Source organism: Xyrauchen texanus, chromosome 20 (assembly GCF_025860055.1).
Source record: "Xyrauchen texanus isolate HMW12.3.18 chromosome 20, RBS_HiC_50CHRs, whole genome shotgun sequence".
NCBI classification, from domain to species: Eukaryota; Metazoa; Chordata; class Actinopteri; order Cypriniformes; family Catostomidae; genus Xyrauchen; species Xyrauchen texanus.
In genome coordinates this window covers 38291353-38318970 of record NC_068295.1, presented here as the reverse complement: position 1 = coordinate 38318970, position 27618 = coordinate 38291353, and the positions used below count along the sequence as shown (strand labels likewise).

The following is a 27618-nucleotide window of genomic DNA, read 5'->3' as shown; positions in this document are numbered from 1 at the left end:
CACACGTTGATTGTGCAGTCAAGCGAGTCATTTCAAATGTTGTAAAGCCCATGTTGCTTGCGTAAAATATTCGAGTTTCTCATTTAACTCAATCTAAACTGTAGCCTTGGCACGATTTGCGGGGGAGGCTTCTGACGTCATTTGTCTGTTGAATGCAAGTGCCCCGATGCTGATGATGCTGATGGAGTCTTTATTTACAGACAACTCTTAAACTGTTTCGTGCCAGCAAAAACACTCAAGACAGTTTACGTTCGAAAAACACTCGAAACTACAAGAGGGATTTACTTTTGAGCAAGTTAAAGTCACGTATGAGTGCTAAAATCACGAGTGTCGCTTCGTGGTTCCCTAGCAACCGGATTAAGAAGTTTTGAGAAGAGCGCGGTCAACGTAAAGCGAACATCGCTAACGCATCGCTGGACTGATGATTTCTGTATAAGAGAAAAGGTAAACGTCCGTTAATTTACGATTTATTGGTGCTGTTTTAGCACTCTGAACTGGACACAGATGGACAATAAAAACTGCTCCTAATAGATGACAGAGTAGTAGGATAACTGCCAGCTGTGTTTTTGAAGTCGCGACGTCTTGCAGCTCGTGCAGTTCGGTGGTTGTATGGGGATCTCGATTGATTGAAAGCGGGCCACTTGGGTAATGACCATGAAAAAGAGCTCCATGAAAATGCGTTTTTGGATAACATGTTCAACATTATGGGTGTTCGTGCTTCCACGAATAGAAGGGCATGATTTGAGTTGCAAACCGACGAGTGCTTTTCTGTTTCAGGATAATCCCGGGCACACGTGATTTGCAAATCACTTTCATTGCGGCATCTCTCATTTGTCAGAGGAAAATCCGTGCGTATTTCTTCGCTTTAAGCCTGAAGCCTACATTTCAGGCGTAATGACGCTTTTTCTGTATTTATAAATGCATACTCTCATTACTACCCAACATCACAAACGCTTGGGCACCCCGTGCGCCTTGCCAGATTTAGCTCCCGCTGCATTGGTCTCGCGCCGGTGCGAATTGGAAACTGTGGATGCACGAATGAATGGGGATCGTGCTTTGTAAATGTTTCAACTGTCCACTTCCCGCTAATTGTATGTGCTTGTCCAGACAACTGATTGTCTCTTGTCCTCGTTCGCATCGCCGTTTTGAGTTAATAACAAATACACAACAGAGCGCGCGTCATACTGGAACGCGGGAACAGCCGATGTCGAAAAAACGAAAAACTCCTGACGACGGTGGAAGTGGCGGCGGGGAGCACGCGGGCACAGAGGATTACCTTGTCCAAGGTACGAGTTCATTCCTCCATGCTTTGACTGGCTTCTCATGGCGGGTCATTCATTTCAGAAAAATGTTGACCACGAGGACATCGCAATATGCATTTTGATAAAGGGTCGATTGTGTTCTTTTGAGATTTACTGTATTATCATGACTGGGTTACAATTATGTAAAATTATGATTTCCATCCATCCATCCTTTGCATAACGAATATGAAGCTTTTAGGACCATTAACCCAGATAGATAGGCTACATCTCCGAGATGTCTGTTTTAGATCTTTTCATCTGGAAAGCATCATAATCAAATTAACATCTGCTAAACATATTAAAAAGATCATATTTACAAACATTCTAAATCATAAACATCTCAAAGACATCTTCTGAATGTCTTTTTGACATCGGAGACATACTTATTGATATAGGCCTACGTCTTACTGATGTATTGCTAATGAGCAAACAATGTTAAAAATGTGTCTTCCAGATGTAAACACAAACACCAAATAAACATCTGGGTGATGTATATCTACTATCAGGGTAGACATCTGGGCGATGCATTGCGACATTATTGTTAGCACACATAAGCACATTTTACACCCCAAATATTCATTACCGTAACACGTCTGGATATGTAACTGATTCTCATTACAGGACTATTAGGGGTTCAATACAAGTTAAGCTCAATCGACAACATTTGTGGCATAATGTTGATTACCACAAAAAACGAATTTCGACTTTTACGAGGCACTTACAATGGAAGTGACTAGGGCCTAAGTATACTTCGGTTGTCAACATTGCTGACTGCTCAGCACACAGTATGCTTGACACAAATTTCGTCAGCTCAGTCTGTGCAAATTGTCTGCACATGGCCCAGATTTTCTCGACACGCAGACAGCGCTCATGCCTGCCGTTGACTAGCTACTAAAAGAGTATCACAAAACAGATGTAGTGCGCATGCATCGAAATCATTCGTATTCGCTCACGGTCAAAAGAGTATATTCTGAGGGGCCGTTTACACGACAACGTTTTCAACTAAAACGGAAAACTTTTTATGCGTTTTGGCTGTTAGTTTACATGGCCACGGCATTTAGGAGCCTGACAACTTAAACTTTTGAAAACGTGTTTCAAAGTGCAAGTTTTTGAAAACTATGCTGTTATCGTCTCCATGTAAACATACAAAAAGCGAATTTGTGAAAACAATATCGTCATGCGCCTGCGTATTACTGTTCAGTCTATAGGCATGCGCACTTCAAAATGCGCGAGACATTCAAAACTACAATGGCGGACTACAAGACTGTGTTTCAGTTTAGAAGTTATGTGAGCTTTGGAAATAGACTCTTTCTCTTATGGGAAATCCTGCCATCCTATATTTTCGCTTGTCAGATAGTGGGCTAAAAACACCTCCAAGATGTCAGAATAGTTAGACTGGCATGACTCCCAGTCCACATTTTCCTAACATGTTGCCGCTTTATAGTCCAGGGTCACTTGTAATAATAAAGCAACCTCATCGTCTGTCCAGACAAAATTGCTCGCCATCGTAATTTTTTGCATTCACCTCTCTGTGGAAGAATGCTTATGTGCACAGGCGCGTAGTGTTTGTTTACAAAGTGCATAATATAGCTTGTTTAGTCATTTTTGCACATCTGTGTGAATGGGGATCGTTTGGACAACGTTGTCGTCTGTATGCACATTTTTTCAGTTTTTAGTTAATCGTTGTTGTTTAAACGTACCCTGAAAGGCAACGCGGTCGGTATACTTCAATGTTAAGTATATTTGAGATATAAAAAGGTCTCTCAGACCCCAAACAGACCATGAGGGTTAAACAAACAGAGGTGGAGAACCAAACAGCAATTGGTGAGAGAAAACTGGGAGCTCAAGTTAAGACTGTTTGGATTTGTGTGGACTGAAATGTGTTGTTCAATTAGAGAACTAAGGTTTTAAAATGAGCCTCTAAATTTCAAGACCACACGCATGAGAATGAAAAACAAAATTACCAGAGAGAAAGACATGGAGGTGTATTATGAGAAACCAAATTCTGCAGGAGCCTCCCTCACAGTGTGTACACTGCAAAACATGTCGACATAGGCCTGTCAAGAATGCACGCCTCTCAGATATTCTTTACATAGAACTGTATTTAAAGGGTGTAAAGGGAAAACATCCAGCATGTCAAGAAACCTGCTTCATCCAGCTGCCTTATAACACTGCATATAGATATATGTTGTATCTTACACCATAAGCATCGTTGATATTAATCCATGCACAAAAATAAACAAACAGAACACAGCTTTGTTACTGACAAGGCTCTGTGTTGCTATGTCAAATCCATGTAAAGGTCAGGCCTCTCTCTGAGTGACTGGGGAATACAGTCATGTTGTTTACACACATTGTATGACCCAGCAGTAGGTTTGTTGGCTGTGTTCTCTGAGCTTGAGCCAGAATGCGAGTTTCCCTTGGCTTGCATGAACGGGGAAGTGGGCACTTCAGCCTGTGGAGAGTGGCATCTGTGTTACTGGGAGAGATTGTATGCAGTTCCATTTTCTTTGTGGCCTTACAAACCAAAAAAGAAGTCCACAATACTGTAGTGTAAATATATATTTGTTAGCTATGAATATATCTTAATAAACACAATACATAGTGAATCGCAAAATGCTGCATTAAAAAAAATAATTTGTACGTTTCAGAGTAAAAGGGCGTCACTCTGTTGCGTCACACCCTCAGGATAAGCGGCTCGCAATATGTGAGCGCTCTATACGGACTACAAATCAGATTAAGATGCTTGATAGTTCGGTTCGCTAATAACTTGCATTGAGAACAGCAACAGAGGAGATTTTCACCATATTTTCAATGAGAAGCATATTGAACTACGGTGAACTAGCTTACACACTACATAATATGTAGTTTTAGGTTTGTTTCCTTACACATAAAAGAGTACCCCCCAATCAGTTCCACACAGTAGAAAAACATTTGTTTCCTAGTTGAATAAGACAGTTTGTGAGACAACAGTGGCACAATGCAATAATTTGTCCAGCCTCTTACACTTCTCCTTAACACCTGATGATCATTGTGCAGTTATACACTGAAACATTCCCATGACCTGTGCTCTCATTGACTTCCTTTTATTTACGTCAGTGGCTAAATTATGCAAAAAGAAAGCATGCATGTAATGGCAAATGATCCAAACCGCAAATAATGATGCTCCACTTCCTATTGGATAATTTGATCCATCCATTTCTTTGATTTAGAATTTAAATGCAAGCAAGGAAGCATTGCAAGTTGTTCCAATTAGTTGCTACTTGCTATAAAGTAGGCTCTGATTTAGGGTAAACTGGGGCCAGTTTTATCACACAAAAGAGAAAGTATGCTGAGCTCCAGATGTGGTTTGTATCAGAAAAGAAGGGGACAGCCCCCTAACGACTGACCAGCATGAATCAGATTATTACTCAGGGTAGATCCACAAATGAGTGCTCAACCACTATGCAGGTTTTACACCTTATAGGGAATTCCTCAGTGGTGTTTATGAAACTATCACACTATTTAAAGGGTTAGTTCACCCCAAAAAAATCCCATAATTTAAATACAATCAGAGTTATATTAAAAAATATCCTGGCTCTTCCAAGCTTTATAATGGGAGTGAATGGTACCTTAGATTTTGAAGCCCAAAAAAGCACATCCATCCATCAAAAAAGTAATGTTTGTGTGATCTGGTGGATCAGAACAGACAGCTATACAAGTACATAAAAAAATGCATGATATGTCCTCTATATAACTGCAGATAAAAATTGAAATAATGTTGACTAAGCTCAATGTGTATACATTTGCTGAAGCAAAACATTTAAAGCAACCACAGGTCTGCATATGTCTGGATCAGCCTTGAGCTGCCCTTTATAATAGTTACAACATAAACATGAAACCTGAATGTTAACAAGCTAACATTTTACACTGCAAAGCAAAGAATAGTCTATAAAACCCAGTTTATTTGAGTGTTTTATATAACAGAAACAGATTTAATATTGCACCATTTCTTATGCATAATCTACAGTTGATAAGTAACCTCCTTCAGCCACATGCTGAAATTTTGTGATAAGTGAATGTCAACTCTCAGAGGGCATTGTGGGGCTCGTAGTGTCTGACGGAAGGCTTAGTTAGCCTTTATATCCACTAGATGGCAATAAAGTTCTGTCTCCGTCTCATTTAGGCACTGCAGCAGTGATCAAATTGCTACAACAAAAGTGCAAAAAGAGAAGGAAACAAGAAATAAAGTAGTGCATGAACAAAAGTAGTCCGTGTTATATGTTGATCTGAACTAGCTTACGATTAAGCTCAATTACAGAACATATAACTTATTAACCACGTAGTCATATAGTTTGTGTGTGTGTGTGTGTGTGTGTGTTTGTGTGTTTGTGTGTGTGAATATCAGCAATATGCATATGCATTGTTGTAAAAGAGAGACATCTGTTAGTCTGTTACATTTTATAAATCATGTTTAGCTACAAATTACATACATTTTTCCAAATGTATATTTCTCTCAATGGCTGTTTTTATCATAATGGAAATACATTTTCAACATTTGAAATAAACAAAACATTTTAGTAATATACTACAACAATATATGGCAATATATGAGGAGCCCAAAAAATGATATCTGTATCTATGGCCTAGTACATATTTTACGCAGGTAAACAATACCATCCATTGGTGGATTTGCTTTTTGTGCCCACCTCAGAAATACTTTTATCATATTTTTCTTATTTAATTATAAAGTTATTTTATAATGTTTATTAATATATTAGATATAATATGTTATGCTGTCTTATCCAGAACAGCATTTACATTGTGTTAGCATATTTCTTATTGTATTGTCATTTTTACACAATGGTAAAAATCATTGTAGTAATTTTTACCATTGTGTGTGTGCTTTCATGGTCTGTATTTGATGTTATACACTGAGTCAATTTAAAGACTCAAATTATAGAGTTCACATTTAGTCATTCAGCAGAAACTTTTCTCAAAGGGAAATCACAAGCATTTATCAAACAGGTCCAGGAGCCAACAATTGCTCCAATAATGAATTTCAAGAATAAACCAGATTAGTGCAAAAGAGCAGAACTGTAAATTCATAAATAAGTCCATTTATTTATTGTCATGGATTCATTCATCTAATGTATGCATTAGATAAGGTTCACACGATCATGGAAAACCTGGAAATATAAAGAATTTTGAAATTGTGATTTCCAGGTCTGGAAAAGTCATGGAAATTAATAAAATCATGGAAAAATAATGGAAATTTCAATAGTGAAAGTATTATTTAGAAAGTATAATTTAGAGTGCAATCACTATAAATAAATTTTTAAATCCTTATCCAGTAATCATAAAGTGAAATAATACATGAAACATGCATATTTACACTAACAAGACAATTAGTATGTGTCTATTCTATTACAATTATTATGTATGTGCCATTTCATAAGAAATTCATGGGGCACACAGGGGGCCAGCTTCTGTTTTTTTAATACAAAACATTGAAATACACATTTTCCACTGATTAAACATCGACAGCCTTCATCTTCATATACAGAAGATTCAAAAAGTCTGAGACCACAATGAAAATCCAGCATAAAAAAACATAAAACAAAAAACATGGAAATAAATAGGATTTAAAACATAAAATAAAGAAGAGAAATTCTGAAACGTTTCACTCAAATTGTTATGCTGAAAATATAACTTAAACTGTATACAAATAATACAAATTTTAGTAAACTTAAATAAACCTGCTGCAAAGCATTTTTTTGTTTACCTCAACATCAGGAAAATTAGCTGTAATCATTCAAGTTGGATTGTAATGAACTTAATACAATAAAATCAACAAACACTGAAATATTAATACATTTTACAAATAGAAGTTTAATAAACACATTTATCTGGCTTCCTCAAGACTGAGCATTAATGATCAAACTGAGCATGCTCAAAAGCCTGTAAGTTCTACCTCCAAGACCAAACGTGTATGTTTTCACTGTATTATTAGTTTTTTTAGTTGCTCATTCTTAATTGGCTTTATCTTAATTTTTATATAACATAAAATAGAGTTTGTCTGATAAAATGGAAGTTTTTTTCACAGTGTACTTTATAATGAACAATTTTGTACAGAGGAAATTCTGGAGATTGCTTAATGTCTAGACTAAAATTATTTTGTTTTTTTAATTCCTTTTTAAAATAATTAAGATAAATGATTTAGGAAAGGTAAAAGAGGCTTGTTTGGTTGCAATGTGCTTTTCAACAAACTAAATTATTGAACAGAATCTTAATAGAAATGAAACATTGAAAAATATATACAATAATATGATCATAATTTTGCCATATCATTATTGATAGCCATGTTTTTGTAACATATGAAAAGTTTAAATGTATTATATCTCAGAATCATCAATAATGATCAGAATCAGTAAATTTAAAGATCGGTCAATGTCATTTTACCCTCTGATGCATGATATTCACTGCAGTGAACTGATCTTTAAAAGCCATATTTAACCATTCAGGGTGATGTTACATCCAAACCACCACTGAATATTCCCGGCCTTGACCCTTACTCATAATTCTGTAAATGATTGTCCTCTTTATGTCATTGTGTTTATTATAAGACAACATAAATGAGTGACTGACCACTGTATATCTAACGTTTTTTTAATACAGTATACCTAGACAGTTAAAAAAATACATGTTCAGTAGAATAAGATCTAAAAAACACTTTTATTCAGGTATTATTAATTTATTTTTTTGTAGTTACTTTTAGTAACTGACAATATAGGCCTGCATTAAAAGAATATTCTAGGTCCAATACAAGTTAAGTTCAATACAAGCTAAACGACAAATTGTGGCATACTATTGATTTCGCCTTGTCCCTCCTTTCCTTTAAAAAAAGCTCAAGTCTGGGTTACAATGAAACACTTGCAGTATTATGGGGGCCAATCGGTAAAAGTGAAAATTCTCACTTTAGAAGAATTAATGTAAGTGCTTTTATAAAATTATAAGCTTGAATTTTTTTTTGCCTTAAAATCCTCCAAAAATTGGCTGCATTATACTTCCATTTTAAGTGCCTCACTGTAACTCAGATTTTGTATTTGTAATGTTTTATACAAAAAGGAGGGACAAGCCTAATTTATTTTTTGTGGTAATCAACATTATGCCACAAATGCTGTCGACTGAGCTTAATTTATTGAACCTGGAATATTCCATTAAGAGTATACTTGTTCATTAGCATTTCAATGAGAATTTGCATTCAGCTGTACAATGAATATTGTAAATAAATACAACTTTCAAATGGATTTTTAAGACTTGAAATGCTTATATATTTTTAGAAATAGAGCAAAAGTATACAGTACATAATAACATACAGTATAGACACAATAAGGATATATGCATGTGTGTGTGTGTGTGTGTGTGTGTGTGTGTGTGTGTGTGTGTATGCGTATCGTATGCGTTGTGATTGCCTATGGACATGGACCTTTTCTTTACAATCTAATATTTTTTACTTAGGTAAATCATAATTTATTATAGTTTATTTAGTAAAACGTTAAAAACTATTGTTATGTTATAAGCTCATAATAGTTGTTTTAAGTTTAAATAGGCCCTAGTTTAAAAAATTGCTTCAAATCTACATATTGCCTTTGACTTGCAGTACGTTACATTTCATCCCACCCTTAATGCATGGTGTCATTAATGCAGTGGACAAATGTGTAACTTAAAAAAAGAATCCTGAGAATGATATTCTTGTTTTGATGTAAAATGAAAAATGTAAATAAATGTTCCATTGAGATTTAATAATTAATGCATCAGAGGGTTAATTATATGAGTTTCTGGTTCTGTGACCGTTGTATGATCCATAACTGTTGAATGTCCTGTTCGTGAATCATAAAGAGGATTGGAACAGAGCAAAGGAACAATGTGTGTTTCAGTGAACAGTGGCATGTTACGCGTGTGTGTGTGCGCACTCTTGGTTTAATCTCTCACATGCTTAGGAAAAAGTGTGAAAAAAGTGAATGTGCGTGGAGACGTAATTGTGTGAGCTTTGATGTTACTGAACAGGAAGTCCTTGTAGACGTCCCTTACTGACGTCAGCAGACTAGAGTGTGAAATATATAGTGCCTAAATCCAGTGCATGTTTTTTTCTTAATTTGTGTTATATCCCTCTTCAAGAGAGCCCAGGAGAGAGAGTGACGTGTGTCACATTCATCATTATAATCAGCTCTTGAAGTTAATGAGGGCAGTGATTCAGGTTCAATACGGCCTGTGTGAAATTCCAGGTCAATAGTCTCAATGGATGTCACATGCTAGAGTGTGTGTGTGTGTCATCAGAGTGTGCCACAGTGACGTAGAGAGGGAATGTTTAGGGAAAACTGTGTCAGGTGTTCTGGGCTGACTGATTAAGGAAAAGCGTCTGATGTTCAACAGACATGACTGCACTGTAAAAAAAAATTTTGTTTGAATTACAGCATTTTCCTGGCAACTTGTTGGCATACTTACACAGCAATAATATACAGTACTAGTTCTGCAGTTTATTACTATTTAAAGACAGCAGTATATTTCACAGTGAACAGGGCTCAGAAATAATTTAGTTGTATACAATAGTTGCAACATTGTTTTGTAGAATCACAACAATTTGCTGTGTTTGCTTAAAAAATATTTTATATTTACACACTTCTATGGAGCCCCTTTGAGGACAAGGTAGTTTTACATTTTCCCTTGCTATTATTTCGGACTCGTAATAAATTAACAAAACCAAAATCGAATGTACTGTATATTTAGTTAAAATGTTCACTGACCGCTGAGCTGTGTGCGTTCATGAAAGGGCACGAGAGCAACATTTCACCATAAACTGCTATTGTATGACATCACCAAGCACAAACGTTTTTACAACGTTTCTCCCTTTGTGTTAAGAAAAATAAAGAAAGTCATATAGGGTTAAAACAACACAGGGGTGAGCAATTACTGAATTTTCATTTTTGGGTGAACTAATACTTTAATAAAAATCATAAACATTCTGCCAAACAATGACCAAAGTTCAGCCATGCAACTCTATCTTTTGCAAGCTGAAAGGTTCTTTGACTTGTCATCACTTAGCCAATCGCCTCACATCTGACATGTAAAGCCAGTCATTCTGATTCTGATTAAGATGATTGGTCCTCTGACTTGTTATTGGGTAGCCAATTAAATTAATTCAATCCAGATATTGCTAGTCTGTCACTAGTTAAATAATCTCTGTACTTTCCTGGTTTACTTTCCTGGTTTATACACATTATGAGTTAGGTCACTAGCCGTTTCAGTTGTTCAGCTAAGCAGGTCGAGGCACACATTGAAGTTTATTTCATTAGCTTTACGCCATTTGGCCAGTGGCCAAGACATACCTAGCTAGCATGCACTCTGTGCACATGGGTCTTTGGAGCAGCAGCAGTACATAAGTCTTGGTGATAGATCTGCTTGGTTGGGTTTGTGTTTGTGTTTTATGCATTTTGTGCAGCTTACCTGCTTTGTTGGTGGATTGTTTGTTATGTCTATTTGTGCAGCAACATGTAATAGATGCTGGATGCAGAATGTCTTGCGTTTTGTCTAATTGTGCAGCAGCGGCATGTCCACATGTTAACTTAGTATGTATGTGTATTTTGTAGCAGTAGCAAGTCTCCGTACTTACACTGTGACAGCAGTAGCGTTATCAGATCTAGTCCGCCAAGACCAATTTCCTATCATTATGTCATCCCCACATTCAACAGAGTTGTTAATAAAGAAATATGGTTTTACAAAAGTAACATTGTGGTGAATTTGTGGTATACGTATGGTTTTTAAAACCATGGTTTCCACCAAAAAGACATGCCCTTATGAAATGTAATCATGGTTTTACTATAGTAAACCTGCCATCACCATTACATTATATTTTTTTTGTGGTAAGAACAATGGTTTTAAAAACTATAGTGCATTTACCACAAATTTAACAATGGTGTTACTATCGTTTTTTTTTTGTGGCTGAATAGTTGATTTTTATTACGATAGTTTTGTTTCCCTTTATTTTTACTTAATTTTTTTACCACAAATATCATGTTTAAAATATGGTTACTGTAGTGAATCGATGTTACATTTTGTGGTTATGATTTTACAACAAATACCATAGTTCAACTATGTTTACTGTTGTAAAACCATGGTTAGGTTTCGTATGGGATGCATAAAGATATTGCAAGGAAATTCGAAATAATTTATTTTCCTTCAGGTTCACTTATAATGTTAGATAAGGTTTTTGTATCATTTTTGAATTGCCATAATATAGTTTTAAATAAAAAAATGTTTCACCCTGTCTCTGGTCCTTTGTCTGAAATGCTTGGTTCCCTATTTGTTACTTACTTGACGTTGTGTCGATGAAGTGATACTAGGGGTCACTCTTGGGAGCCGAGACACCTCTGATCTTTGATAAAAGGCCAATGGGAATTGGTGAGTGGTATTTGCATGCCACTCCCCAGGACATATGGGTATAAAGGAGCTGGAGTGCATACCACACATTCAGATTTTCTCTTCGGAGCCAAGCGGTCGATGATTCAGTGAGCTGAATTTCCCACGGCTTCCATTTCACCTCTGCTGGATCCCCTTTAAAGATGCCCTTCTGGTGGTGAGTTATTCCTGGATGTGGTCGTTACCTCTCACCTTCTTTTGTGCCTGGGTGCTGCCCATGCCGAGACATCTTTCGTGCATGCATCATGTCTGCTTTGCGAGGACATGACCATGGCAACGTTGCGGTCGTGGCTCACTTTAGTAAGAAAGCACGCCACCCCAGCGGCTCCCTGCCTCAGTCCTTCTACCCACGGGTATGAGGCCAGTGCACCTAGCACTGGGGGCGATTTGGGGACCACAATGGGACCATCTCCACTGGGTAAATCCCCATGGACCTCTCATTCCCCAGCATGCTTGTTTGCTCCAGTTAGGATCCCGGATGAGTGCGCCGGCTCATTTCAGGGTGAGTTTGACCTCTTGTTCGGTGCCTGCGAAGGTGATTAGCTTTCGAGCGCAGCATCGGAGAGCAGGCGTCGAAGGTAATGGCGCGGTCTCTCGGGCAGATGTTGTCCACTTTGTTGGTCCAGGAGCGCCACCTATAGCTCAACCTGGTCGAGATTCAAGAGGCCAACAAGACACGCTTCCTGAATGCCCCCATCTCCCAGACCGGCCTATTCAGCGACACCGTCGGAGACTTTGCCCAGCAGTTTTCGGTGGTGAAACAGCAGCATCCAACACATCCTGCCCCGGCAAGGCTCAAGATCCTGCACCCCGTCTGCGCATCGCCAAAGGCGTCCCATGTCCGCCTGCTAAGAAGAAAATTTCTAACCACCACTGAGACGGGCGACACACGGACAAGAAGACCTGCTGTGCTGGAGCTGGTACATAGTCCACTCCATCCCCCGGTGGAGGGCTGGGAGGAGAATAGTTTGTAGCTGCGGTACACAAACATTCAACAAAAGAGCAGTTCTCTCATTCCCTGGGTCACATAACATTGTGTACGGCCTTCACCCCAACCACCACCCACCATTTTTCTTTGGCAGGCTCAGTACCCCGGCAGAGGTTTCCCTGCCCATGTACACCAAGCTTTGGCACAAACACGCTCAACCCCGAACGGTTTCGACGGACTGTGGGGACAAAAAAGTCCTCCCCCCTCCTTGACTGATCCGCTGGTGAGTATCAGGAGTCAGGTAAGTGCTTCAATGTCTTTCAACTCAGCATGGCCACAGGGCCCAAGCCCCGTCAATGTGACCTCCCTGACTCCGCCCGCCAAGAGGCCCCATCCGCCGGTACGTCCGACGAGACTGACCCTTGTTTCCCCTCTCCCGGAGCTTGGACACGTGGCTCACCCTTTTTAACCCGTCGCGATGGCTGACCCGGACCGTCCGATTTGGCTACACGATTAAGTTTGCAAGGCTCCCGCCCAGGTTCAGCGGCATCCACTACACCTCGGTGAAGGGCGAGAACGCCGCCACCTTGCGCACGGAAACCGCTACCCTTCTTCGGTAGCTTGCGATAGAGCATGAAGTACGGGTTTTACAGCCCCTACTTCATTGTACCGAAAAAAGGAGGTGGGTTGCGAGCAATCTTGGACCTGCAAGTACTGAACCAGGCTTTACACAGTCTCCCATTTAAGATGCTGACGCAAAGGCGCATTCTAGCGAGCATACGGCATCAAGATTGGTTTGCGGCGGTAGACTTGAAGGACACGTACTTCCACGTGGCGATTCTACCTCGACACCGACCCTTCTTGCGGTTTGCATTCGAAGGTTGGGAATACCAGTACAAAGTCCTCCCATTTGGCCTGTCCTTGTCCCCTCGCATCTTCATGAAGGTCGCAGAGACTACCCTTGCCCCGCTAAGGGAAGTGGGCATTCGCGTTCTAACTACCTCGACGACTGGCTAATCATAGCTCACTCACGTGAGCACCTGGTACTCTCGCACCTCAGCCGGCTAAGGCTTCGGGTCAACTGGGAAAAGAGCAAGCTCCTCCCGGTTCAGAGCATCTCTTTTCTCGGTTTGGAATTGACTCAGTCTCGATGACGGCACACCTCTCCAACGAGGGCACCCAGTCGGTGCTGACCTGTTTGAAGGCTTTCAAGCAGAAGACAGCAGTTCTACTGAAACTTTCAGAGGCTCCTGGGTCATATGGCATCCTCAGCGGTAGCCACACTGCTCAGGTTGATGCATATGAGACCGCTTTAGCACTGGCTCTGCACTTGAGTCCCGAGATGGGCATGGCCCCGCGGGACACATCGCGTGGCCATCACGCCGATCTGTTTACAGACAGTAAAATCATAAAAAACACAGACAGTATCAGTAATATGTTCCTCACCGATGTTACTGTCATGTCCAATATAGTTGGCACTGCTCCGTCTTTAAATATAAATTTCTTTGCAAATTCTGAATCATAATAGTTCTCAAAAAATCGTTAGAGAAAGGTGACGAACAAAACATAAAATCCCACATTGACGCAATCAGGAAATTTGTTAAAAATAAAAGCTTCAGACACTGTTTTCTACATTGTCATCCTTCAGCAGACTATGCAGAGACGCTGAATTTCCACAGCCAGAAACAGCACATTTTTTAATCTTCCCTGACATCACAGTCTCTTTGTTAATTAAATATGGACTACAGCAATGATCCCTTTGTGTGTAGGAATGCTGTACCTGTCCTTCTTTCTCCTTATCATTCACTCTGACTTCGCACCAGTGGGTGAACCAGAGGCCTTTGGGTTCCAGAGCATTCTTCTTTGTGAGACTTTTTTTTTAAACAAACTTTGTTACATCAGCAGTTTCATTGCTTTATTCATCCATTCATCTAAATATATACAGTATGAGCTGGAATCTACACCCCTGGATTAGCCCTGCAATATGACCCAACTTTCTGTTTCAATAGGACATATGTCAACACAGGAAAGGAAACTGAACTCATACAGCCATTTCACGGTGATGTTTTCTCTAATAGTGTGATTTACACAGTACTGCACTGGCACTGGTTCCTAGCATGCACTGTGGCATGCATAAGTTATACGGTTGCATTTTTGTACTGTTTGCTGGTTGTTATGTTATGTTGTCACTATTAGTTATTTGTTTTATAATGTTCAGATAAAAAAATTTTTATCCAAAATTTTGTTTGTTGATTGCTATCAGTCAAGTTTGCTCTGCTGTTATCTGAGTTTGTCAGGGTGATAATTTGCAATAAAGTTTGCCAGAGATAACGACTCCTCAGCTAACCACAACAGCAACACCCCAACTCCCCAGTTGTTTATAAAAGATCTCTTCAGACATATTTCTCAAATCAACTTTAATAAAGTGTGAGCGGCAGGGTAAATTAAAGGGGGTTGCACATTGTATGCATCTGGTGGATGACATGCCATATTCTAAAATTCAAAACAATTATTTATTGTATACAAAAGGTACGCACACACTGCCAACGCTCAGCGTCAACATTCTGAAGTGCCACGGTGAGCAACTCGCATAGTTTTCCATTAAATTAGACCCAAATCATTATTAAAGGAAAATAATTATTTACTCGAGTATAAATGGATGATATAAATTGGATAAATATCTTTCATAGAGCCTACACAATTTATTTTCAGTTACAAGTTTATCGTTTTGTGGTTTGACTGCTTGAATGTAAGCATAATATTCTATAAGAATTCTACATACAGAGAAATTGCATAATAAACATTGCCATTTGTAATTGTTCATATTGTGCAGTTACTTTAGTTTCACTATCCTGCAGACTCATCAACATCCCTTTGTTCATTCTTGAAGAAATACCAAAACGTTCGTAACTTTGGACTACCATCTCCTGTGTGTGCTTCAGTAAATGGTATATCACCCTCTTGTGGTCTCCCAACGCTATTATGCAAGACTGTTAAACAGAGGCTAAACAAGTGTATTGAAAAGCACGCAAATTGCGCTTCTAAATTATATGTCGGCTAATTTTAATATATAAATGCCTTAAAAATATATAAATAATCGATATATTTATAATTTATGACATCCATAATTTGACCAGATCTAAGGGCTTTACACTGCGCTTAAACCTGAGCACACCTTATTTTTAACATAGTTTAAAGCAATCATCACTGGTAGATCTGTCTTGAAATGTAGTTAATTAAAAAATAAAACTTCAATTCTATGGAGAAAATAATGGGATATTTACTTCCAGAACCAGAATGCTAAACTCAGTTTAGCATTCGCAGTTGTGTGCATATCATGAGTGTATGTCTGTTCTATATGTGTGTGCATGTGTTTTCCACTAGATGCAATGGCAATAATTCCTACCAGTCCTGTGACGTGGGTGACAGGACATGCAGTGTGGCAGTAACAGTGCCTGGTGCTCGCATCGGCCTCTGTATCTCTCACTGTATTGGTTAGAGCTTTGATGCAGACAGACACCCTCCCCTGCTTGCTTAGATGGTGTTTTGATTCATGTGCTATCTGCAGTTCTTCTCACTGCAGCTTTCAGCTCAGCTTAACAACAATTTTAAGAGCCTCTTTTTGCTTTCTGACATTTATTTAAACCCTTCACAGTTTATTATTCAAGAAATGCTCAATTTCTTTATTTTTGTCTCACCCCTTGCTCCCCGGGTTTTCTTCCTGCATTGCTTTCTTGACTGTATAAGATTATAAATAGATATTTGACGCATAATGGATCTTAAACAAATATTTGGAAGAATATAAAATGGAAAGTGTATGTTTTACATGTTGTAAATAGGCACCATTGTTTAAGCCTTTCTCCATTTTTAAACCATCATGATCACATGGGGAATAAATGACTGACCATCAAAATAAGAGCCATCTCCTATGAGACATTTTGGCATCAATTTAAATGTGTTCACCTTTCCCCATGTCTTAATCAGCTCCCTAGTTCAGTAGTCAGGGCACTGATCAGGAGTCGGCCATTCCTTGGTGTGTCTAAATCACAAAATCGTTCCTGTTTACTGAAACATTTGCTCCCTAAAAAGTCCCAGAATGCACTATAAACACCAGCGAGCATCATTGCTCACAATGTTCTCTTACAGGAAATGCCGTCATGTCTTCTGAAGTCTCTCAAGTCATTAGAAGACAAGCACGAGTGTAAAACTATGAAGTCAAAGCCTTGTTTTCTCTATAAAAAGAGCTTGTTTGTAATGTTGTTTGAATTCAATGAAGCTGTCAGCTGAGGACATGTGAGGCGTCTATTTCTCAAACTAGAGACTCTGATGTACTTATCCTCTTGTTTAGTTGTGCATCTGGTCTTCCACATCTCTTCTGTCCTTGTTGGAGCCAGTTGTCCTTTGTCTTTGAAGACTAGTTCAAAGTAGTGTACCCCTTTGTGTGAACTCTTCCGTTTTTTTTGGCAATTTCATGCATTGTACAGCCTTCATTGCACAAATCAATGATTGAATGACGAGTTTCTAGAGAAAGCTTTTTTATTTTCTTTTTTTTGTTGTTGTTGCCATTTTTGACCTAATATTGACCTTAAGATTTGCCAGTCTATTGCATACTGTGGCTACTCAAAAACAAATACAAAGACAATGTTAAGCTTCATTTAATGAACCAAAAAGCTTTCAGCTGTGTTTGATATAATGGCAAGAGATTTTTTTGGTTCCAAATGAGCAATTTAGCATGATTACTCAAGAATAAGGTGTTGGAGTGAGGCCTGTCTAGAGTTGATCAACTATTAATTTTCTCAAATAGTGATGGGGCTGTTTTTTACATCAGTAATGTCCTGAATATACTTTGTGATCAGCTGAATGCGACTTTAGTGAATTAAAGTACCAATTTCTTTCCGAAACAGCAAACTCTGTACATTATTCCAAACTTTTGGCCGCCAGCCATCCTTTCTCATGATCATCCAGCGTCTTTTCATGAGCTGAATGGGAGACTAAAAACTATTAAAGTGTGACGAGAAGGTGTGACGTGCAAGCCATTCACGCATCACAAGCCGATCAACTATTTAGCCTGTTTCTGTGAATCGCACATGTAAAATTCCAATTCAAAGAGGTGCTGTTAAAAAAATTGGGCTGAACACATTCAGTGCTCGAGCACTCTGCTGATGACGAGATTTGTGTCATGCGTTCACGTCTGACCGAAGTATACTTTGGGCTCAAGTTAAAAAATACAGGCGACCCCCTTCAGTGGTGCCTTTTGAATTCTAGATTTTCTTTTTTTGCAACCTCAAGGTTTACACATATGTCTATAGGGCAAATTAGTTTGGTTGTACCCACGAGTAATTCACTTCACTGAGTTGGGACTGTGCTTCTAGTGAATATATTTGTTTTGTACTTAACAGATATTTTTGAGGTCCAGACTTTTATTCTACATTGCAGTTTCCCTTATATTTACCATAGTTCTTCACTTTTTTAACTGTGGCATTAATGTTATAACCACAGGTAATACCATTGATGGCAACTGTGGTTTGGTCAATGCAGCTTGTCTTTCTAAAAATTTATTTTTTAAAAGCCTTATAATTGATGTTGGTGCATGACACAGTCTGCTCTGCGCTATCCTGTCTCTATAGCTTGCATATCGAGAGAAGTCTGGTTGAATCCTGTGTGCACCACAGATTGGTTAGCGCAGAGTGGATGCGATGGCTTGTGCTTCAATCGGCCGTCGAGGATGTACGTTACAGATGAGAAGACTATTTAGAGCTTTTAAAGCACTGAAGATCAACATAATTAAATGCGGTTCTTTGCTTGGGTGCGTGGCAAAAAAAAAAAAGAAATGCAGGAATAACCCTGGGTCTAGGCCTGGATTAAAAATACGGGACAAATCACAACAAATTTCTAGGTGTTTGCTTACTCGCCTACAGGAAAAGAGCCTATCCCAAGTCCCTATATTCTGGTCTCCACGTGGCTCTGTGTACTTGTGCACTTAAATGTATGTGTGACGAGGAGGAGGGCGGGGCCAGGTCGTGACTACGCACACCCGGCCCCCAATCAGGCTGATCAGCCGAGGAGAGGGATAAATGCAGCCGGATGCGGCAGTTCGAGAGAGATAGATCCACAAGCAGCTGCCGTGTTTTGTGTCTTAAATTAGATATTGCTTTGACTGTTCAGCCAGTTCCCGCCTCCTCCTTGCTCATCTCTATATTGTGACAGTATGTCTATGTGATTTTTGTTGCCTCTTTTGTCACCCGCCAAGCAAAAATCATCAAATGATTTATTAAAAGCAATAAACTGTCTTTCCTTAACAAGCCACGAGATTTGAGGTGTCATTCAGGTCTGTAGCATGGTGTGGTACAAGTTACACAGTGAGGTCTAATACTTGGAGTTAAGAGTTTAAATCCCTATTCTTAACAATGAGCCATTGTAATAGTGATGCTTGCTTTAGCATACATAAGTATAAAGCTTTTTCTCTCAAGATGGCTGCAGAATCCAGAATGGTCCATATTTCAGAAAAGAATGAGAAAATTAACCATCATGAAATCCTACTAATCATAAAAAAATTATAAAATATAATGATTTTGATCAGGAATAACATGCTTCATTGTGTCAAAATGCTGAAATTTGTCCTGTCCTACATTAGTTTAATAATGGTGGGCCCTGGGCCGATGAAGATGAAATGTATTCTCCCACTACAGCACCTTCCGCTCATATTCTCTTTATGACACTGTGTACGCAACACTATAATGCTGCCCTAACGTCACTCTAATCTCAATAAGCATCAGCCATACGTCAGTGGCTCCCGTTTATCCCAAGATCACTGAAATCTTTGGAAACAGCTTCAAGATTACATACCTACTATACAGCTCTGAAAAAAGAGGTTTTTTTCTGTTTTTAGTCATATTATCTAGCATTGGTCTTTCTTTGTTGCTCAAAAGATAAGTTGAAAGGCACAAGCAGCAATATGGAGCTTATGTATAAAAATGAATCTGTCCAGGGTAAGATTGCATTCATAATTTGATTAAAATAAAAGACAAACATGAAAACCACTAACAGCATTTGTATGAAAGCACCATTTTAGTTTGTATGCATTCTGGGGTATTCTTTTTAGGCGCTGTGTAAATAAGAGCTAAATGTTTGCGTTTTATATCTTTGTTGAAATAGTTGCTAGTTGTGAAGATGAGAATAAGTTCCCTCAAGGCTCCAGGGACCCATTTTTTTTTCATAGGCCTGTCTCTGACGTCAATGCCCCGGCTGTCCTGTGGATTGTCACAGCAGACGTTTAGAAAGAGAGAATGTGTGTGCATGTGTGTGTGTGTTTAAAGATTGCAGTGAAAGCCTGTAACCTTGCACAAAAGTTCATTCAGAATCAAATGCATAGTGTGTTCCTGTGTTTTAAGTACATTTACATGTGTGTATCTTTAAAGAGCCTGACAGTGTGGTAGTGTAAACATACTGGAAAAGCTACAATTTGACCAGTGGTTCTCTACAGGTTTTGCTTCTAGACCCAAATTTTACATTTGACGTCAAGTGGCGAGCCAACGCAGTGCCAAAATTGTTTATCGTTTCAAGGTAAACAAAAATGTCAAAAACAAAACATTAAAATTGATATGAACTGCATAGCAACAACAATATTCTGAACATGACATAGGCTGAACAGAAAAAGTTGCAACATAGAAATATTGTATTAGTCATATTAGCAGCTACATTTGCAGCAAAATATTATCCAATTGGTTATGTGTCCATTGACATTAACAAAAGATATGGCAAGTGTTTTATCTTCCCTTTTAAAAGTTGTTATGCCTATGAATTTTGCTATTCTAGCAATGGTGCAATGGGGATTAGTATTTGCATTTAGCACTGTTTTACATTTTGTTACCAGAACATACCTGAAAACTGATTTTGTGTCATGATCCACCAGTTGAAAACCACCGGCAACATTATAAAAAGATTGTTTTTAACCAAATTAATTTCACACATAGCCTCTGATAGCCCTTTCTAGTTTTCCATGTCAGCTTTCTTCAAATAAAATACAAGCAAGTTAGAACTTGTTGTCTCATCAATCTGATCAGATAGAATCCCACAGACCGTGATCCAAAACCTTTGAAGTGGTGGACCTCTTAGAGAACAAAATTTCCCCTTCTGTCGCTCTCTCCACGTTGTGTCGGAGAAGCGACACTAGGGGTCTCTCTTGAGCGCCGATATCCACCTCTGATCTATGAAAAAAGGCCAATGAGAGTTGGCAGCCAGTATTTGCATGTCCCGCCCAGGACATACGGGTATTTACGTGGCGCAAATACGGGAGTTCATTCAGAAAATTTCTTCGGAGCCGATGGTCTGTCTACAGTTTGCTGCGAGTTACACACCACTAACGTTCCTGTTTCCTCTGACGATCTGCATGCTGTTGGATCTTGACGGCGCACAACAGCGGCTTTCTCCTTCGCATTGCACGGCGTGCATTGTTGCCCTGAGCGCCGACAGCGCAGACACACACACATACTGTGTATTAAAAGAGTTATTTCCCTTAAAAGAGTGAATTTCTCTAAAAGAGCAAAACACAGCGGCGTTGAGCGTCCTTTTCAGGATGCGTCTTTTTCAAGATGCCCTTCCGCCCCTGTGTTTTTTCCTGGATGCGGTAGAGTGCTCTCCGCTTCAGACGGCCACAGGCGCTGTCTTGTGTGTTTGGGCCGCGATCACACCGAGGCGGCGTTTGTGGATGGCTCATGTTCTTACTGCGAGAACATGACCATGACCACGTTGCGGTCGCGGCTTGCTTTCAACAGAGAGCAAGCCACCCCAGCTGCACCCCGCATTGCTCCTTCTTCCCACGGGATTGAGGACGATGCGGTTGGCGCTGGGGGCGATTTGGGGGGCGGCAGCAGGTGCAGTTTCGCCGGGTAGCCCCTCCGCGAACCTCCCGTTCCCCGACACGCTCGCTGGTCCCCGTCTACGCTCGCGGCGATAGCGGCTCACCTCACGGCCCGGCTGTTTATCCTCCCGAGCCCGAAGCAGATGAGCTCGCCGCTGCATCGGAGAGTGTGATGTCTGATGCCAAGGACTCCCCTGGACTGCCGCCTTCGGCCCAGCAGGCCCAGGCTGAGGCCGACGCTCAGATGTCTGACATGCTTTCCCGCGGGCCGCCGTGAGCGTGGGGTTGGATTGGAACCCTCCATCCTCCCCACAGCCTTTACGGTTGGATGACTGGTTCCTGGGGGCAGCGCGCCATTCGCGGCCACGCATCCCCCCGGTCCCGTTTTTCCCGGAGGTGCATGATGAGCTGACGTCTACGTGGAGAGCCCCGCTCTCCGCTCGTCTAGGTGCCACCCGCTCCACTCTCACCACCCTCGACGGCGGAGAGCGCCACGGATACGGGGCGATTCCCCAGGTCGATAGGGCAGTTGCGTACCATCTATGCCCTGGTGGTCCTACCTCCTGGCGTGGCCGCCCCGTACTCCCATCCAAGCCCTGTAGGACAACATCCTCGCTCAACGCGAAGCTGCCTCCGCTAGGGTTTGGCGATGTCCCCTAAATTGGCAGTTGACGATGTTGACAGTAAAACATTGCGATGGACGATGATATCGTCGGTGGGGGGTATATAATTTCATAGAATTTTCAAAAATTATATGAAAAATTATAATTTCGTTATTTTACTAACCCAACTAATGACTTGTCGGCGCTTTATCAGTAGGTTGCACGACTATCTTAAACTGCCGCTTCAGTGTATACAAGAGCTATGTGACAATGAGCAAGATTTTCTGAGACACTACAACTACTAATAATTAATTAATAAAGTATTTTCTTGTAGCCTACAACATAAAATATTTTAATCTAAATATACAGTGTAAGACATGTAAAAAAAAGACAAGAAGCTAACAATGTCAAGATCAATATTTGTGTAGCCTGCCTGACACGGTATTTTCACAGACTAACACATCACGTCTCTGGCATATACCACAGTATTTAAAATAGCATATATGCATTAGTTATATTCTCAATTTAATTTACAGAGCAATCCCTGCAAAGTTTTTAGGTTAACTATAGAAGAGACTAGGATTAGTGAGTCACACTAGCAAGACTCGCAAAAGGGGGCGTGGCATCACGATGGTGGCTCTACATCGTGATGTTGGTCAGCCATCACGATGGACGATGATATCGTCCATCGGCACAACCCTAGCCTCCGCCCTGCATGCGATGGCCCTCCTGCAAGTCCACCAGGCCAAAGCACTCAGAAACATGCACGGGGGTGGACCTGATCCTGATGTGCTGCAGGAACTGCGCTCAGTGACCGACTTCGCCCTGAGAGCGACAAAGGCCTCAGCGCAGGCACTCGGACAGGCGATGGACACCCTAGTGGTCCAGGAACGCCAGCTCTGGCTCAATCTGGTTGAGATGCGTGAGGCCGACAAGAACCGCTTCCTAGACGCACCTGTCTCCCAGATTGGCCTTTTCGGCGACACCGTCGAGGACTTCGCCCAACAGTTCTCCACGGTGAAGAAGCAGACAGTCCCTGACGGGGGCTGTGGCACCCACATTCTCAATAAAAGAGCTATTTCCTTTGCCTCTGGGTCACCTGGCCCACAAATGCTGTTCTCACGGCAATCTGCTTTCAGATTACGACAGTCCCGGTACACCGGACGCGGCGATCCCGCCTTCCGCCTGCCTACGACTGTCCCCCGGCCGGGCGGGTCAGACGAGTCCAGAGGACGCCAGCAGACCTCCTCCTCAGTCACGAACCCGCCCCCTGCCGGGTGCGTGGAGCAAGGTAAGTGCTTTGAGTCTATTCTCAGCACCCCAGCCTCAGGCCGCAATGAAGCCGCCCGACGCTGCATTACCTGTTCCGCCCCGCTGCGAGGCCCCGCCAGGTACGTCCAAAATACTCGTCCCTTTGGTGCCCCTAGCGCAGAGCTGGGAAGCTTGGTTTTCGCTTCCCAACGCATCACGCTGGCTGCACCGGACCATTCGACTCGGTTACGCAATTCAGTTTGCCCGACTCCCGCCCCCCTTCAGGGGCATCCGCTTTTCCGCAGTACACGGCGAGCAGGCCAGTTCCCTGTGCACGGAAATCGCGACCCTCTTAGCCAAGGGCGCGGTAGAGCCCGTCCCTCCAACCGAAATGAGGAAGGGTTTCTACAGCCCTTACTTCATTGTACCCAAGAAAGGCGGCGGCTTACGACCAATCCTGGACCTGCGAGTTTTCAATCGGGCCTTGTTAAAAACTCCCATTCAAAATGCTCACGCAGAGAAATATTCTGGCTGGCGTTCAGCATCTAGATTGGTTCGCAGCGGTAGACCTGAAGGACGCGTACTTCCACGTCTCAATTCTGCCACGACACCGACCCTTCTTACGGTTCGCGTTCGACGGCCAGGCGTTTCAGTACAAAGTCCTCCCCTTCGGCCTGTCTCTGTTCCCTCGCGTCTTCACGAAGGTCGCAGAGGCGGCTTTTGCCCCGCCACGAGTAGCCGGCATCCGCATTCTCAACTACCTCGACGACTGGCTTATCCTAGCACACTCTCGAGAGTTACTATGCACACACAGAGACCAGGTGCTCCGGCACCTCAGCCGCTTGGGGCTTCAGGTCAACTGGGAAAAGAGCAAGCTCACTCCGGTTCAGAGCATCTCTTTTCTCGGGTTGGAGTTAGACTCAGTCTCAATGACAGCACGTCTCACGAGCGAGTGTGCTCAGTCGGTGCTGGATTGCCTCGCTTCCTTCAAGCGAGGCACAGTGGTCCCTCTAAAACTTTTCCAGAGGCTCCTGGGGCATATGGCGTCCTCCGCGGCAGTCGCTCTGCTGGGGTTGATGCATATGAGACCACTCCAGCACTGGCTCCAGACTCGAGTCCCGAGACAAGCATGGCACCGCGGCACGCATCGGGTAAGGATCACCCCCGCCTGCCTCAAAACACTCCGACCCTGGACAGACCTCTGCTTTTTACGGGCAGGAGTGCCCCTGCAGCAGGTGTCCTGACGCGTTCTGGTCACAACCGACGCCTCCCGGTCCGGGTGGGGTGCCGTGTGCAGCGGGCACGCAGCAGCGGGCCGTTGGAAAGGGGCCCCGCTGCGTTGGCACATCAACTGCCTGGAGTTGCTGACCGTCCTTCTCGCCCTCAGGAAGTTCCTCCCGTTAGTTCGGGACAAACACGTCCTCGTGAGATCGGACAGCACCACGGTGGTGGCGTACATAAATCGCCAAGGCGGCGTACGCTCCCGCCACATGTCACAACTCGCCCGCCGTCTCCTCCTATGGAGCCAGCAGTGACTCAACGTCGTAGCGGACGCGCTATCACGACAACGCCTGCCTGGCGGGGAGTGGAGGCTTCACCCCAGTCGGTCCAGCTAGACCTGTTTGCCTCGCTGGAAATCTCCCACTGCCCGCTCTGGTACGCCCTAACAGAGGCTCCCCTTGGGACAGACGCGCTAGCACACAGCTGGCCCTCGGGGCTGCGCAAGTACGCATTTCCCCCAGTGAGCCTTCTTGCACCGGTGCTGTGCAAGTTCATGGAGGACGAGGAGCGAGTCACGTTAGTGGCCCCCTACTGGCCCACTCGGACTTGGTTCTCGGAACTCAGACTCCTCACGACAGCTCCTCCCTGGCGAATTCCCCTGAGAAAGGACCTCCTCTCTCAGGGACGGGGCACGCTCTGGCACCCACGGCCAGACCTCTGGAACCTCCACGTCTGGTCCCTGGATGGGATGCGGAAGAGCTAGCAGGCTTACCGGCGACCGTTGTGAATACAATTAACCAAGCCAGAGCCCCCTCTACCAGGCACCTTTACGCCCTAAAGTGGCGCTTGTTCGCAGATTGGTGTTCGTCCCGAACTGAAGACCCGCAGAGATGCGCGATTAGGTCAGTGCTCCTGTTCCTACTGGAGAGGCTGGACAGGAGGCTGTCCCCGTCCACTCTCAAGGTGTATGTTGCCGCCATTGCCGCCCACCATGATCCTGTAGACGGCAAGTCTTTGGGTAAGCACGACCTGATCCTCAGGTTCCTGAGAGGCGCCCGGAGGTTGAATCCCTCCCGGCCAGGCCTAGTTCCCTCCTGGGATCTCTCGGTAGTCTTGGCAGGACTCCAGAGACCCCCCTTTGAGCCGCTTGACCCTGGTCGATTCCTCCCCAGCCCTCCGGGTCCGCGGTTCAGCGGAGGAACTCGCCAACCCAAGCCACTGCGGGTACCCTGATGGCTACCCTGTACTGGTATAGGTGCTCCACAGGTAAGGCCTCCTGCTCGGACTCCCCCTGTGTGTATTTCCATGGTTCTGTCCCCTTACGAGCGGACCCCCGTGTCTCCCTTAGGCAGTTACAGCTGCCCCGGTCGCCGTGCTGTAGCAACTCCCCCCTTTCGAGGCTGGATCTACCGCCGCACCATACTTTCCACACAAGCCCTAAGATGGCCGTGTGACGTGTCTACCACTTTTCCTCCCCAAGAAAAAGGGCAGGTGTGGTCTCCACAGGGTCTGGGTAAGACCCCCTTCCCTATATACGTGTAAGGGCCCCGGCCGTGATTGCTCTATGCGAGAAACATAGAGAGAAAAGAGGCCCAGCCAGGCTGGCCCGTTCCCATGTTGGCAAACATCGCCTTGTTCCCCTCTCAGGGTAACTAGAAGGATCCCGATGTTCGTATGGGGCATTGGGGAAGGGTACGTGCAGCCGGGTACAGACGATGCGTGGCACTGGATGAATCCCTGCCCGCATCTGTATCGGCAGTTCACGTGCACGGTTCAGCACATGGCAAGATTGGAATGGGTCCCCTAGTGTCGCTTCTCCGACACAACGTGGAGAGAGCGACAGAAGGGGAACGTTTGGTTACGTATGTAACCTCCGTTCCCTGAGGGAGAGAACGACACGTTGTGTCTTTCCTCCGCCATGTCGCTGAACCGAGCCACTGTTGTGGCCGGACCATTTCCGGCTCCTCAGAAAAATCCTGAATGAACTCCCGTATTTGCTCCGCTTAAATACCCGTATGTCCGGGGGTGGGACATGCAAATACTGGCTGCCAACTCTCATTGGCCTTTTTTCATAGATCAGAGGTGGATATCGGCGCTCAAGAGAGACCCCTAGTGTCGCTTCTCCGACACAACGTGTCGTTCCCTCCCTCGGGGAACGGAGGTTACATACGTAACCAAACGGTATTGTTTGCATAATAGGATTTTCTTAAAAAAAAAAAAGCAAGGGTGGACTGCATGTCTGGCACAAAGTTTTTCACTTTAACCAAAAATGACAAGTCTGTTGCATATTTGGAAAATCCACCGTATCAAATATGGAGGCACACCCAATTTCATTTGTTTTGTGACACATAAAGAGATCTATTTACTGTAATTATGCCATTTAACAACAAAGTAACAGCTTTCTGTTTCCAGTACTTTTGTTTCTTGAAAATAGATTTGAATTTCTTTAAACAAAGAAATGGTGTTATTTTCAATTCAATTCGAATAACATAACAACTGATTTTTTCATAATAGCACTGATAGCTTTAACAACATTAAAGTGCATGGCAAGAAAAAACGATGCTAATTAATAATGTAGAGTGACATGAGAAGCTTCATTTGTTGGCCACTTATGTTTTAGTTTGTTGTGCAGGTTTCCCTTGGTCTTCAAGAACTTGTACATGCATAACATGTATTTTATTATTTACAGTTTAATGTCCACAATTGTAACAATAAGTTATTTTCACACATATAATGGGGTCCTAAAGTTTGAGACCACTAGTAAACATCCTTCTATTTTTTTGATTGTGTAAAACTGTTTTGTGCAAAACCTGAAAAACCTGAAGAAGTTAACATGGTCATTGTCACAAATTTGCTTATTTGAATAGTGACCTAGTGCAGAATCGTATTACTACTTCATTTATAAACAAGATATGACTTGCTTTGAGGAAGATGAACAACCTCTTATTTACATATTTGAATATGAATATTAATTTATTGTATCTACTGCACACTAAT

The 27618-nt window shown here is 42.4% G+C and overlaps 1 protein-coding gene across 1 annotated transcript in view; it reads left to right on the top strand.

Moving 5' to 3' along the window:
* The first annotated feature begins 1042 nt into the window (after positions 1-1042).
* Positions 1043-27618, top strand: part of pde10a (phosphodiesterase 10A) — a 158097-nt gene continuing 131521 nt past the window's right edge. The window contains exon 1 of the mRNA XM_052151612.1: positions 1043-1286. Coding sequence (XP_052007572.1) covers positions 1043-1286 — 244 coding nt within the window. The remainder of the gene's footprint in view (positions 1287-27618) is intronic.